Source organism: Rhinatrema bivittatum, chromosome 11 (genome assembly GCF_901001135.1).
Source record: "Rhinatrema bivittatum chromosome 11, aRhiBiv1.1, whole genome shotgun sequence".
In the NCBI taxonomy this organism is placed as follows: domain Eukaryota; kingdom Metazoa; phylum Chordata; class Amphibia; order Gymnophiona; family Rhinatrematidae; genus Rhinatrema; species Rhinatrema bivittatum.
This window is the reverse complement of record NC_042625.1, coordinates 52,818,748-52,830,804: the sequence shown is the minus strand read 5'-3', so window position 1 is coordinate 52,830,804 and position 12,057 is coordinate 52,818,748. Positions and strand designations below refer to the sequence as shown.

At 46.3% G+C, this 12,057-nt stretch overlaps 1 protein-coding gene across 10 annotated transcripts in view; it reads left to right on the top strand.

Moving 5' to 3' along the window:
- DEPDC5 (DEP domain containing 5) overlaps positions 1–12,057 on the top strand; it is a 71,163-nt gene that overhangs the window by 29,204 nt on the left and 29,902 nt on the right. For 9 of the 10 annotated variants that reach the window (XR_003851923.1, XM_029571156.1, XM_029571155.1 and 6 more), the window contains 10 exons: positions 5,125–5,228; positions 7,650–7,724; positions 8,022–8,156; positions 8,581–8,642; positions 8,962–9,035; positions 9,703–9,772; positions 9,921–9,957; positions 10,720–10,840; positions 11,044–11,270; positions 11,543–11,746. Coding sequence is in view for 9 of the 10 variants with exons in the window: in XM_029571156.1 (XP_029427016.1) it covers positions 5,125–5,228; positions 7,650–7,724; positions 8,022–8,156; positions 8,581–8,642; positions 8,962–9,035; positions 9,703–9,772; positions 9,921–9,957; positions 10,720–10,840; positions 11,044–11,270; positions 11,543–11,746 (1,109 nt within the window). In the remaining variant the exon portion in view is untranslated. The remainder of the gene's footprint in view (positions 1–5,124; positions 5,229–7,649; positions 7,725–8,021; positions 8,157–8,580; positions 8,643–8,961; positions 9,036–9,702; positions 9,773–9,920; positions 9,958–10,719; positions 10,841–11,043; positions 11,271–11,542; positions 11,747–12,057) is intronic. The other variant, XM_029571158.1, reaches the window with a different exon arrangement.

Sequence of the window (12,057 nt, the reverse complement as noted above, 5' to 3'; positions counted from 1 at the left end):
CACCTCCCCTTGGTGACCTCCCATTCCTTATATTAAGGAGCTAATTATATTGTAAATTGTTTCTTGTTCTTGTTTTAAACTATTTTTCCATACTGCCCTTGGTTAACCCCCCTCCCAGTTCTCCTTCCCTGTTCACATGTATTTTCAAGCCTTTTGTTAGAATGTGAACCGGTATGATGTCCCCACTAATACCGGTATATAAAAGTTTCTAAATAAATAAATAAATAAAAGGTAGTAGGTCCTTCTCAATTGGGACTTTGTGAGGAGGAGTCTGAGGGGTCAGTTGCTTTCCCAGAGTGCACAAGGGATCCTACAGGGCTTGATTTGTCAAGGGATCCAGGTCCCAGAGATGATGATCAGCAAGAGGATCTGGACGAGTACCCATTTTTTTTTTTTCAATTTATAACTTTTATTAATAATCACAGAAATTTTCCATGTTCAAATAGAAACAAGAGTTAACAGCCAAACTACGGACACAGCATCATGGCACAAGTATTTGTATGATACAGCGAAGCACAGTCATCGCCAAACAAATTGTAGATAAAATTATGGACTTCGAGATACAAGCAAACAGCATAGTCCGCAATTGATAATAATGGAAATACTGACTATAATACAATATTTTGAAATAAGTAAGAATTCCCTTCCCCTACCCCTCCCACCCCCCAGAGTTCCCGGTTTTTGAAGGGGATTACCCGAAGGAAGTCTGTCTGTTCCAGCAGGAGGAACTGGGACCCTTAATTCCTCAGGCTCTTCTGGAACTTGGGGTCAAGGTACCTCAGGAGGATTCGGATTTGAAGGGGGAAGATCCAGTCCTTGATGGCCTGAGGGCTCCAGCTAGAGCCTTCCCTTATCACAAATCCATAAAGAAGCTGGTGGAAAGGGAGTGGGGAGTCCCGATGCAGGCCTGAAGGTGGGTAGGCTATGGCAAAGCTGTACCCTTTACCCGAGTAGACGTTAGAGCTTTTTGCCCTTCCTAAGTTTGATGCTGCAGTCTCTGCGGTTACTAAGAAGACAACTATTCCTGTGGCAGTGTCTGCAGCGTTGAAGGACGTGTAGCATTGGAAGTTGGAGGTGCTTCTTAAGAGGATTTTTGACATGTCTGCTCTAAGCCTGAGAGCTGCTATTTGTTCTAGTTTTATGCTGTGGGCTTGTCTGTGCTGGGTTCAACAGCTGCAGGAGAGTCATCCAAGTTCCGGTGACGAAGCAAGCAGGGCGGAGCGAGTAGAGGCGGCAGTTACTTATGGGGAAGATGCCTTATATGACTTGGTAAGGACATCATTGAGAATTATGGTGTCTCAGCCAGGAGACGATTATGGTTGCACAACTGGTCCACTGATGTGTCCTCCAAGTTGCAGTTGAATTCTCTGCCGATTAAAGGTAAACTTTGGTTTGGAGAGGATTTAGAGCAGTTGATGAAGAACTTGGGCGAGAATAAGGTACACAGACTGTCTGAGAATAAACCTAACGGCAAGAGGTTTTTTTCAGGTCTCTTCCCGGTTTCGGGATAGTAGAAGAACTCGTCCAGCTAGAGGAGTGTCAGGGCCACAGAAGCAGTCCGCGTTTCGGGGGCAGTCTTGGGGTCAGTCCTTTCGAGGAGGCCATAGTCCCTTCCGTGACCCGCAGGTAGTGGTGCAGCAGGAGCCAAGTCCTCGCAACGAGGCAGGTCCACTCTGACGTTCTTTGATTAGGAGGTCGCTTAATGCGGTTTTACAGGGAGTGGGCTAAAATTACTCAGGATCAGGGGGTCCTTAGCGTTGTCAGAGAAGGCTATGTGTTAGAATTTGCGCGCCCCATCAGATATTTGTTTGTGTTTTCCCCCTTGCAATTCGCTGGTCAAGCGGTTAGCAGTGCAAGACACGCTGCACATGTTGCGCCAATTAGGGGCAGGGATTCCAGTTCCGCGAGACAAGCAAGGTATGGGGAGATATTCCATTTATTTTGTTGTCCTGAAAAAGGAAGGTACTTTTTGCCCAATCCTGGACTTGAAAAAGATGAATTCGGTGCTCAAGATTCCATATTTACATATGGAGTCTCTAAAATCAGTTATAGTGGCAGTTCGCAAAGGAGAGTTCTAGCATCCTTAGATCTGACGGAGGCATACCTTCCCTTACCCATTCAACCAGATCACCAGCGGTTTCTGCGGTTCATGGTTCTGGGTCAACATTTTCAGTTTCAGGCCCTGCCCTTCGGGTTGGCCATGGCTCCACAGAATTTTACCAAGGTTATGGTAGTTGTGGCAATGGCTCTTCGTCGGGAAGGTGTTCTGATGCATCCTTATTTGGATGACTAGCTGATCAGGATGAAGTCAGAGGATCTTTGTTGTCGGTCGGTGCAGAAAGTGACAGAGTTACTCAAGTCTCTTGGCTGTCGAAAAGTCATTTGGTGCCTTCACAGTCCCTGGAGTATCTGGGTACCCGGTTTGATACTCATACGGGCAAGTTTTTTCTCACAGTGCTAGAAGCTTAAGGGGTAGATTCGGTGATTTTTGCAGTTGCCGACGCCCAGGGTCTGGGACTGTTTGCAGGTTCTGAGCTCTATGGCGTCAACCCTGGAGTTAGTACCATGGGCATTTGCGGATATGAGGTCCTTTTGGCTTGGTGGAGTCCATTCTCAGAAGAATTTCATTGTTCCTTGCCACTCGAGGGAGAAGTGAGAGACAGTCTTTCTTGGTGGCTGCTAGGTGCCAGTTGGTATGTGATGTGGAACTTGAGGTTCCAGATTGGGTGGTACTTACTACTGATGCGAGGTCTCTCTGACTGGGGAACGGTTTGTCAGAATGAGTCCGCTCAAGGTTGTTGGTCTGGAGAAGAGACTTCCAGGTCGATCAACCAGTTGGAGACCAGGGCAGTGTGCTTGGCCTTACAAATTCTTCTTCCTTTGGTCAAGGGTCGGTCAGTGAGAGCTCTTTTCGACAATGTGACCATGGTGGTGTATATCAATCGGCAGGGTGGTACCAAGAGTCTAGCGGTAGCCCAAGAGGCCCAGGAGTTGATGTGTTGGGTGGAACTTCACCTAGAATGGATTGCGGCATTGCACATCACAGGTATCGAAAACATCCAAGCAGATTTTTTGAGTTGCATGCTCTTAGATCTGGGAGAGTGGGAGCTCTCAGAGACAGCGATGCAGCTCATCTGTGAGAGATGGGGTCCACTGCACGTGGATCTAATGGCGACACGTCGGAATGCCAAGGCGGTTTGGTTTCTCAGTCAGCGAAAGGAGCATGGGGCCGAGGGCGTGATGCTCTAGTAGTGCCTTGGCCTGGGGGGGGGGGGGGTACTGCTGTATGTCTTCTCTCCTTGGCCGCTAATAGGCAAAGTGTTGCGAAGGATAGAGAAATATCAGGGTGAAGTGGTGCTGGTGGTTCCAGAGTGGCTGCATCGGCCGTGGTTTGCGGATCTAGTCAACTTGGCAGTGGACGGGCCAATTTGCTTTGGACATCTAACAGGCCTCTTCATCAGGGGCCCATATTATCAGACCAGGCTGCTCACTTTTGTGTAGCAGCATGACTTTTTAAAGGAGGCGTTTGAGGCATAAAGGCTATCCCAAGGCGGTGATTGACATTTTTGCAGGCTAGGAGAAAGTTGACCTGTCTTTCCTATGTGAGCGTCTGGAAGGTTTTTGAAGCCTGGTGTACAGAGCATGGTATACTGCCTCTGGAGGCTGCGGTTATAGATGTCTTATCCTTTCTGCAGGAAGGTATTGTTAAGGGCCTGGCTCTAAATTCTCTTAAGGTTCAGGTGGCTGCTTTAGGTTGTCTTAGAGGTAAGATTGAAGGTTCTTCATTGTCATCGTATCCGGATTTATTCATTTTCTACGGAGTGCAAAGAATTTGCGTCCTCCGGTGTGGAGAGTTTGCCCACCTTGGAGTCTTAATCTTGTCCTCAAGGGTTTGTGTGAGGCTCCTTTTAAATCATTCAGAAGGGCGACTTTTAAAGATTTGATGCTTAAGGTTGTTTTCCTGGTGGCCATCTGTTTGGCTAGGAGAGTTTCTGAGTTAAACAGGCCTTGCCATGCTGGGATCCATTTCTTAGGATTTCTGACTTGGGGGGTATCCTTGCATACGGTACCTTCTTTTTTACCGAAGGTAGTTTTGGCGTTTCACGTGGATCAGACAGGAAAGCTTCTAGCTTTTCCAGATGTGGACGCTTCTACTCCTCCTGCGCGGGAGCTTAAGTTTTTGGATGTACACAGGACATTATTAAGATATCATGAATTTCAAAGGTCGGATCATCTTTTTGTCCTGTGGAGTGGTCCGAAAAGAGGTTTGCAGGCATCTAAGACTACCATTGTGCGGTGGCTTAAGGAGGCTATTGGGTCGGCCTACATATCCAAGGGTCGCCCGGTTCCTCAGAGTTACGTGCTCATTCGACGCACTCTCAGGCTGCTTCATGGGTGGAGGCTCAACTAGTCTTTCTGCAGGAGATATGCAGGGTGGCGACTTGGAAGTCGCTGCATACTTTTTCAAGACACTTATCATCTGGATGTGGGAGATACAGATTCTCGATCCTTTGGCGAGAATGTTTTGGGAGCAGGACTCTCCAGGAACCTCCCAGAGTAGGGAGCTTTGGTACATCCCAGGAGTCTGGATTGAAAGGGAAAGGAAAATGGTTCTTACCTGCTAATGTTTGTTCCTGTAGTACCACAGATCAGTCTAGAACCTGCCCGATTTTTTTGGAGGGGAGAGTCGTCTGTTCAGTCTATTTTCTGTTTTTTCTATGATACAGATTGTTTTTAAAAGAAATGTTCGTTTTTTGATGAATTTTTTATCTTAGGCTTTGATACAGTTCAATACTGAGGAGCTGCAGGTGTCACATAAGGTTAAGTGGCAGCATCAGTAAAACTTTCTCTGTCTCCATCTGCTGGAAGGGAGGCAAAACCCAGGAGTCAGGACTGATCTGTGATACTACAGGAACAAAAATTAAGAACCAATTTTCCTTTCTTGTTGTCCCATGCCCTGTGTGCTTTTTACTGGTAAGGCTTGTTACGTTATTCAGAGTCCCTGCATAGCCACTCGTTTCTGCTTTCCCTGGTTCAGTTGGGAATGCAGTTAATCAGTACGGCTAAATAAATGCATGACTTTTTAACTTTTCCTGTGTTCAGGCACCCTTTGTTACTTTGCAGGGTTGTGGTGCAGAATGAAAGACGGGAGGAGTGGGCATCCTTGCTGGTAACCATTAAAAAGCTTTTCATCCAGTATCCTGTGCTCGTGCGACTGCAGGGGGCAGGTAAAGCCTTTCTCCTTTCCCAGTCTTCCTTGCTCTGTTGCCAAAGTCATTTTCAAAGGCACAGATGTGCTGCTACAAGCCTGCCTGCTTTGTGGGTAAGCTTAGTACGCAGAGTTTGTCTGCAAGTAAGTTTGCCCACGGTGGGCAGAGGTGGTCCCGGGGGAGGGGGTGGGCCCTTAGGTGCATGCTTTTGCATTTTCCAAAGTGTATGTGCACAAATTAGCAGGGGTAATTTTCAAAGGGAAAATACATATGCACAATCAAAACCAAAAATATAGATAATACAAACACACAATCATGACAGTAGAAACCATTAAAGGTCATATATACGCACAAAAATACCGTTCTGTGATGGCACATGGTTAATTTGTAATCTATACCACTCATATTTTTCGTTAACGTGCCTTTTTGTAAACCGTTGTGATAGTTATCTAACTCAACGGCGGTATAGAAGAGTTTTTAAATAAATAAATAATATACTCACTCCCATTAGCTAATAATAATAAAAAATAAAAAATATCCTAACATTTTAGTTACTAAGCAAACAGCTAATCTATTCCTCACCCACCTCTAATAGAAATGTGATGGTGGGAAAAAAGACCATTTGGCTATCTGAACTGCCCATCCACACCAACCGATCAGCTCTACAATCCCTCCTGCTCCCTCCGAGATCTCCTGTGTTTATCCCAGGCTTTCTTGAATTCAGATACTGCCCTTGTCTCCACCACCTCCACTGGGAGGCTGTTCCATGCATCCACCTCCCTCTGTAAAGAAATATTTCCTTAGATTACTCCTGAGTCTGCCTCCTTTCACCCTCATCCCATGACCCCTTGTTCCAGAGCCTCCTTTCCATTGAAAGAGGCTCATCTCCAGTACATGTAAACCCTTGAGATATTTAAATGTCTTGCTAATCTCTCCCCTGTCTAACCTTTCATCCAGGGTGTACATGTTTAGATTTTTGTCTATCCCCATAGGCTTTAGAACGAAGACCACTGACCATTTTAGTAGCAGCCACCCTCTGGACCTGACTCCATCCTGTTTATATGCTTTTGATGGTGCGGTCTCCAGAATCGTACACAGTCTTCCAAGCGAAGTCCCACCAGGGACTGATACAGGGGCAGTATCACCTCCCTTTTTCTGCTGACCATTCCTCTCCCTATGCTGCCATGCATCTTTCTGGCTTTTACTGTTGCTTTGGGCACCTTAAGATCTTCAGGTACAATTACATCCAGATCCCGCTCTTGTTGCATGCATAGAAGAATTTCACTCCCTATACTCTATCCCCTGCTTGGGTTTTTGCAGCCCAAGTGCATGTCTGCGCATATTTTAGCATTAAATCTTAGCTGCCAAACTCTAGACCATTTCTCAAGCTTCACTAATCTCTTCTCATGATTTCCACACCTTCCCTGGGTATCGATCCTGTTGCAGATGTTATTAGTATCATCTGGAAAAAGACAAACTCTTCTCGATAGTCACCCCCCAATATATCTTACGAAAATGTTGATAGAACAGAAAACCTAGCCCTCACTGATAGCTCCATACTTCTTGGATTAAAAAAACAAACCAAAAACATGTTTTTCTGGCCTTCCTCAATGGCAAATCATTAGAAAAAAGTGCCCTGATTTCTTTAAGAAATGCATTCCATGTAGAGGGACCTATTATTGAAAATGCTGGGTTTAATATATTATTGAGTTCAGCTTCCTTTTGAGAAAGAATTATAAGAAGGACCTCACCTTGCAATCTCAATGACCTGCCTGGAAAACACTTTATTAATCTTTCTTTTAAGTATTTCAGTTCGAGATCGTTCATGCTTGTAAAGGTCACTAGTGTTTTTAAAAAGGGTTCTGACAATCAGGGAGCCAATGCAGGTCTCATATTGCCTCTTAGTCAGCCAGCGCTGTTCTGAAACATCTGAAGTTTCTGTGAGCCGTGTGCAGGCAGAGCTACAAAACGTGAGCTGCAGTAGATCAGGGTGTAAGCCATAGAAGTCAGGTTTGTATGTGGGGGGAAAAAAAAAGAGCCTGAGGTGGCAGATGCAGCACAACTGAAAGAAAGCTCAGTGTTCGAGTCCATAATTGGAACGCTCTCCATGGTAATACCTCAATTACAGAGCTGGGAGCTAAGATGGAAGTTGCAGGGGTGGGAGGCTCCATCACTTCCTGAGATAAATTATTGGCAGGTCTCCCAGCTTCACTGCATAACCTCACGTGGAAAAGCTGCCCGCTAACGTCTCCTCCTCTGGTCTCTTTTTCTATCACTGTCTCTCTTTCTTTTTCTCTTTGTTTGATTATTTGCTGCAGAAGACAAGGAAGAGGTCCTTTCTCTGTGTCTCAGTGGTTTTTTAATTTCATTTGATGATAAATTATAGAATTTGCTATTATTTTTTTATGTCAATAACCCATCTGTCCTTGTCCTTGCCAGAGGGCTTCCCAACGGGATATAATGCCACGTCGGCACAGGGCAACTATCTGGAGGCCATTAACTTGTCCTTCAACGGTGAGTGACTGAAGGTGGTGACAGGAGCTGAGGTTGAAATAAGGTGGAAATGAGGGATACCACTGCAAGGCATTGGGGAGAGGGGGGATACCAACATGGGACGTTTATTTATTTTAATTTTTATTCCAGCAGTTTATATTATGCAATTCTCAAGCTCCACTGCGGATTTCAGTACCGTTATCTGTGTTCTTTTGACCGTACATTGCACCAAGCAACACATATTGGAAGCATGATCAAAAACTGCAAGCAATAATTAATAAAGTTCTGTGTGTGTGTCTCTCTCTCTCTGTCTCTCAGTATTTGACAAGCACTATATAAATCGAAACTTTGACAGGACAGGCCAGATGTCTGTGGTGATCACGCCTGGTGTGGGGGTATTTGAGGTGGACAGATTACTCATGATTCTGACTAAACAGCGCATGATCGATAATGGTAAGGATTCCAGTTTTACCACCATGGAAGAGGGAATACAGTGCAAGCTCAGCCTCCAGGAGACCTTTGTGAAAGTGTGAGGGGTGACAGGGTGAGCTCTGCGGAGGCTCCAGTTGATGAACACCCTTGGGTGGCAGACAGGGTGAGCTCTGCGGGGGCTCCAGTTGATGAACACCCTTGGATGGGAGACCAGGTGAACTCTGGAGGCTTTGGCTGTGGGAAGCTCTTGTGTGGGAGACAGGGTGGAGGCTTCGGCTGTGGGAGATCCTTGGAGAGGGAGGCAGGGTGAACTCTATGGAAGCTCTGGCTAATGTAAGCTAGGTTGAGTCGGAGACTGGTAGTGTTATAACTGAGGACTGTTTGGTGAAGCATTGCTGGAGACTGCTCAGGCCTAGAGCACCTTAGCTTTCTGTCCTTTCTGCAGGTATTGGTGTGGACTTGGTGTGTATGGGGGAGCAGCCACTTCATGCAGTGCCACTCTTCAAGGTAACTCTTCGTGCTCCATGTTCTACTTTTGTCTCTGTGTCCCATGCCTATGAGTCATTGTTTGTGGGGAGTCCTCTGGGGCTGTCAATGGGAGGGCATAGGGGAGCACATAGCTGAGAGCGTGTAGTGGTGATGAACTTATGTAGGTTGGAGAAGAGTGCATGGGTAAGGGGAAGAGGAGATCGAGCAGTGGAGGAGGTTGCGCCAGAGTGCGGGTGAGTGAATAATGGGGGAGTGGGAAGAGAGCAAGAGAAAACTTATACAGGGGAGTGGATAAGTGAGAGACAGAGGAGAGTTGATGATATCTCTTCACGTGCAGCTTCACAGTCGCAGCAATCCTGGGGGATCACACTTGGGAGACGATTATAACATCCCTCACTGGATAAATCACAGGTAGGACTCACCTTGGAATGAGAGCAGTCTCTCCCTAGATACCATTCAGATAGGGTCTCCCTCCCCCCAGCTGCTGGAAGAGACTTGGCTGTTGGGCTGCTCTGGCCCACTTCTGACCTTCTTCTGGGTTGTTGGTCTGTCTGCTCATTCTGAGAGCCAGAGTGAGGGGCCAAGATGGCTCCTCTTTACATGACTTGGAGTTTTCTCTTTTTTTTTAATATAATTTTTTCTTTATTTCAAAACTTTTAGAATAAAATGGGCAAGAAATACATAAAAATATCAATAGAAATGTATTTACTTACATATTCTTATATGCCTCAAATGTCCAATCCATTGTTCACTGTGTATCACATAATAAGCAAAACAGAGAAAACACAAGAGCAACATGGATGAGAGCGTTACAGGTTCCAGAAGGCAAACCGTGTTTGTTTATTTATTGTACTTATATAGAAAGGCTCCTGGCTGAGATGAAGTCAATCCCATCTTTAAAGATCACTTATATCAATTTTCTTTATGTCTACAAAATCCAGGAATGGTTTCCATGTGTCCCAGAAACGATGATGCTTTGTCCTTTGCCCCATGTTAATCTCTTCATGGAGAGAATGACCCCCAATCTCACATCCTCCCTCCTCATCTGGCGTTCCAACTCTGGGTTTTTCTGTTTCAGTTTCTACACGTCCAAGAGTCAGCTCTTCTGTAACAGCTTCACGCCCCGAATCAAGCTGGCAGGGAGGAAGGTGGGTGCTGATCCTGGGACAGAGGGGGATGCTTGGATGAGTGGAAAGAAAATAGTTTGAATGCTACAGAAGATGGTAGTGGTATGTGTAGGTGCTGCCTTGCTTAGCATCAGTTTAGATTTAATATTTACTGTTTTGATTTTTTTAGCCTTCGACTGAGAAAGGGAAAAATGGCAAAGAGACATGTAAGTGATCTCTGAGGTTTTTGAATGCTTTAATCTCTAAGAGCAATTTTACAAAAGCCGTTTATCGAAGTCAGTATTGATTTTACCCTGGTAAAGGAGCGTGCAGGGATCCACAAGGTGCGAACATTTCTATTTATTTTATATATATATATATATATATATATATATATATATATATTATTTATATTCCATCCGACCCAGACCAGTACTTCAGGGCAGAGTACAACATTAAAACACAAAACAAAAGATGCACAAAAACATTACCACACACAAAACTGAAGCCAACAGCTAAAAACTGCACCAGTCTTAAAGGCCAAAGAAAAATAAATCAGCTGTTTCCTGAATGGTCAAGAATCACCTCAGTAATAAAAAAAATATGCGCATTTCCAGGGGAATATTTAGGTAGGTGCTTAGATGTTGTTTTCCATAGAAAGCCAAACCTCTCCAAAAAGCGGATGCAGGAGTTCGTGGGGGCTTTGGTAAGTTCCAGAGAGAAGGCGCGTGCTTGCTCGTCCCAAAGCAGGCTGTCTGAGAGCATGCGGTCTGCTCCTGGCTGAGGAAAACCTTGGGGCAGGCTGAGGGCCAGTTCCTGCGCTGTGAGCAGGACTTTGATGATCTGGAGCTTGCATTAGACTTGAGAGGTTCTGCTTGGCGAAGTGACAGGACCTGCTCTGCCCCACAATACCTCCTTTATTTCCACATCACCTCCTTTCTCTCCACATCCTGCTTCTATATTAAACCTCTTTCCCTGGTCTGCTTCAGCATTAGGAACTCCGAAGGACCCTGAGAATGCCCTCCCCATCCAGGTGGATTATGACGCTTACGATGCACAAGTGTTCTGCCTGCCCGGCCCATCCCGAGCTCAGCGCTGCAGCATCTTCAGGTAAAGGGCCTGAAAAAGGAGCAGAGGTGACCTGCATGTATGTCCGAAGTTTATAGACTGCCTTCCTAGTCCATCGAAGGACTATCCAGTGCAGTTTACAGCAAAGCAGAAATAAGTATTCTCCAAACTATCTGTGAATCCAAGCATTGTGGGTAAGAGGCGCTCTGATTCCTGATATAGTCAGGACTGTGTGTTTCCTGCAGGCCCTTGAGGGAGCGGGACCGAGAGTGTCAGACCCGGAAGAGCTCAGGCTCCTACGAGGTGTCCTGCAGTCCCTCTCTGCAGAGCCGTGCTCTGCCTCAGGAAGAAGTGAGAAGTCAGGCGTCAGATGACAGCTCCCTAGGCAAAATCTCCAACATCCTGCTCATCCCACGACCACACCTGCACCAGTATGAAGTCAGCAGCTCGCTGGGATACACTGGTACCAGAGGTCAGGGGGCAGAGGGCATGGGGACATCTAGAGAGGGTAAAGGGAGAACCTGGATTACCTTCCCACCTCCACAGACAGCAACTAAGCACTTGGAAAGGGGCTGGGGTGGAGGAAGGTAAGGGCCGTAACCTCCTGTCCAGCTCCTAGGGGAGTGGAGGGCTGGTATATTGTTGTGCGTGTTCTCTGGGCTGGTGGGAATGTGCAGGTATTAAGATGAGGTCCCTAGTGGCCAAAAGTTTATGAAGTAAAGTCTGCATGACTATTGCACACAGATTTCTTGGAAAGGATGATGGAGTCACAACAGCGAGACTCTAGCGCCCCTGGGAGATTTCACGTGGGCAGTGCAGAATCAATGTTGCATATCCGCCCTGGTGGACACACATTGCAGCGAGCACTCATCAACCCCTTTGCTCCATCTCGCATGCCCATGAAGCTGACCTCTAACAGGAGGCGATGGATGCACACGTTTCCTGTGGGTGAGTCTGTCTTATTTCCCGCTTCCCAGCACAATTCTTTTTCCTGATCTTCTCTAGCTCTTTTCTTCTTTCCTTGTCCATCTCTGGATACCACTGTCTATCCCTGTCTGCCTCTCTCTGTCAGGCCTGCCTCCCAATCTCCCTGTCTTAGATATGCCTTCTCGTCTCCCTCTCTCCTTGTCTCCCACCTGCTTCACCTCCCTCTCGCTCCTCATCTCCTGCCTGTCTCCTCACCTCCCTCTCTCCCCATCTTGCGCTTCCCTCTCTTCCTGTCTCCTGCCTGCCTCTTCACTTCCCTCTCTCCCCATCTT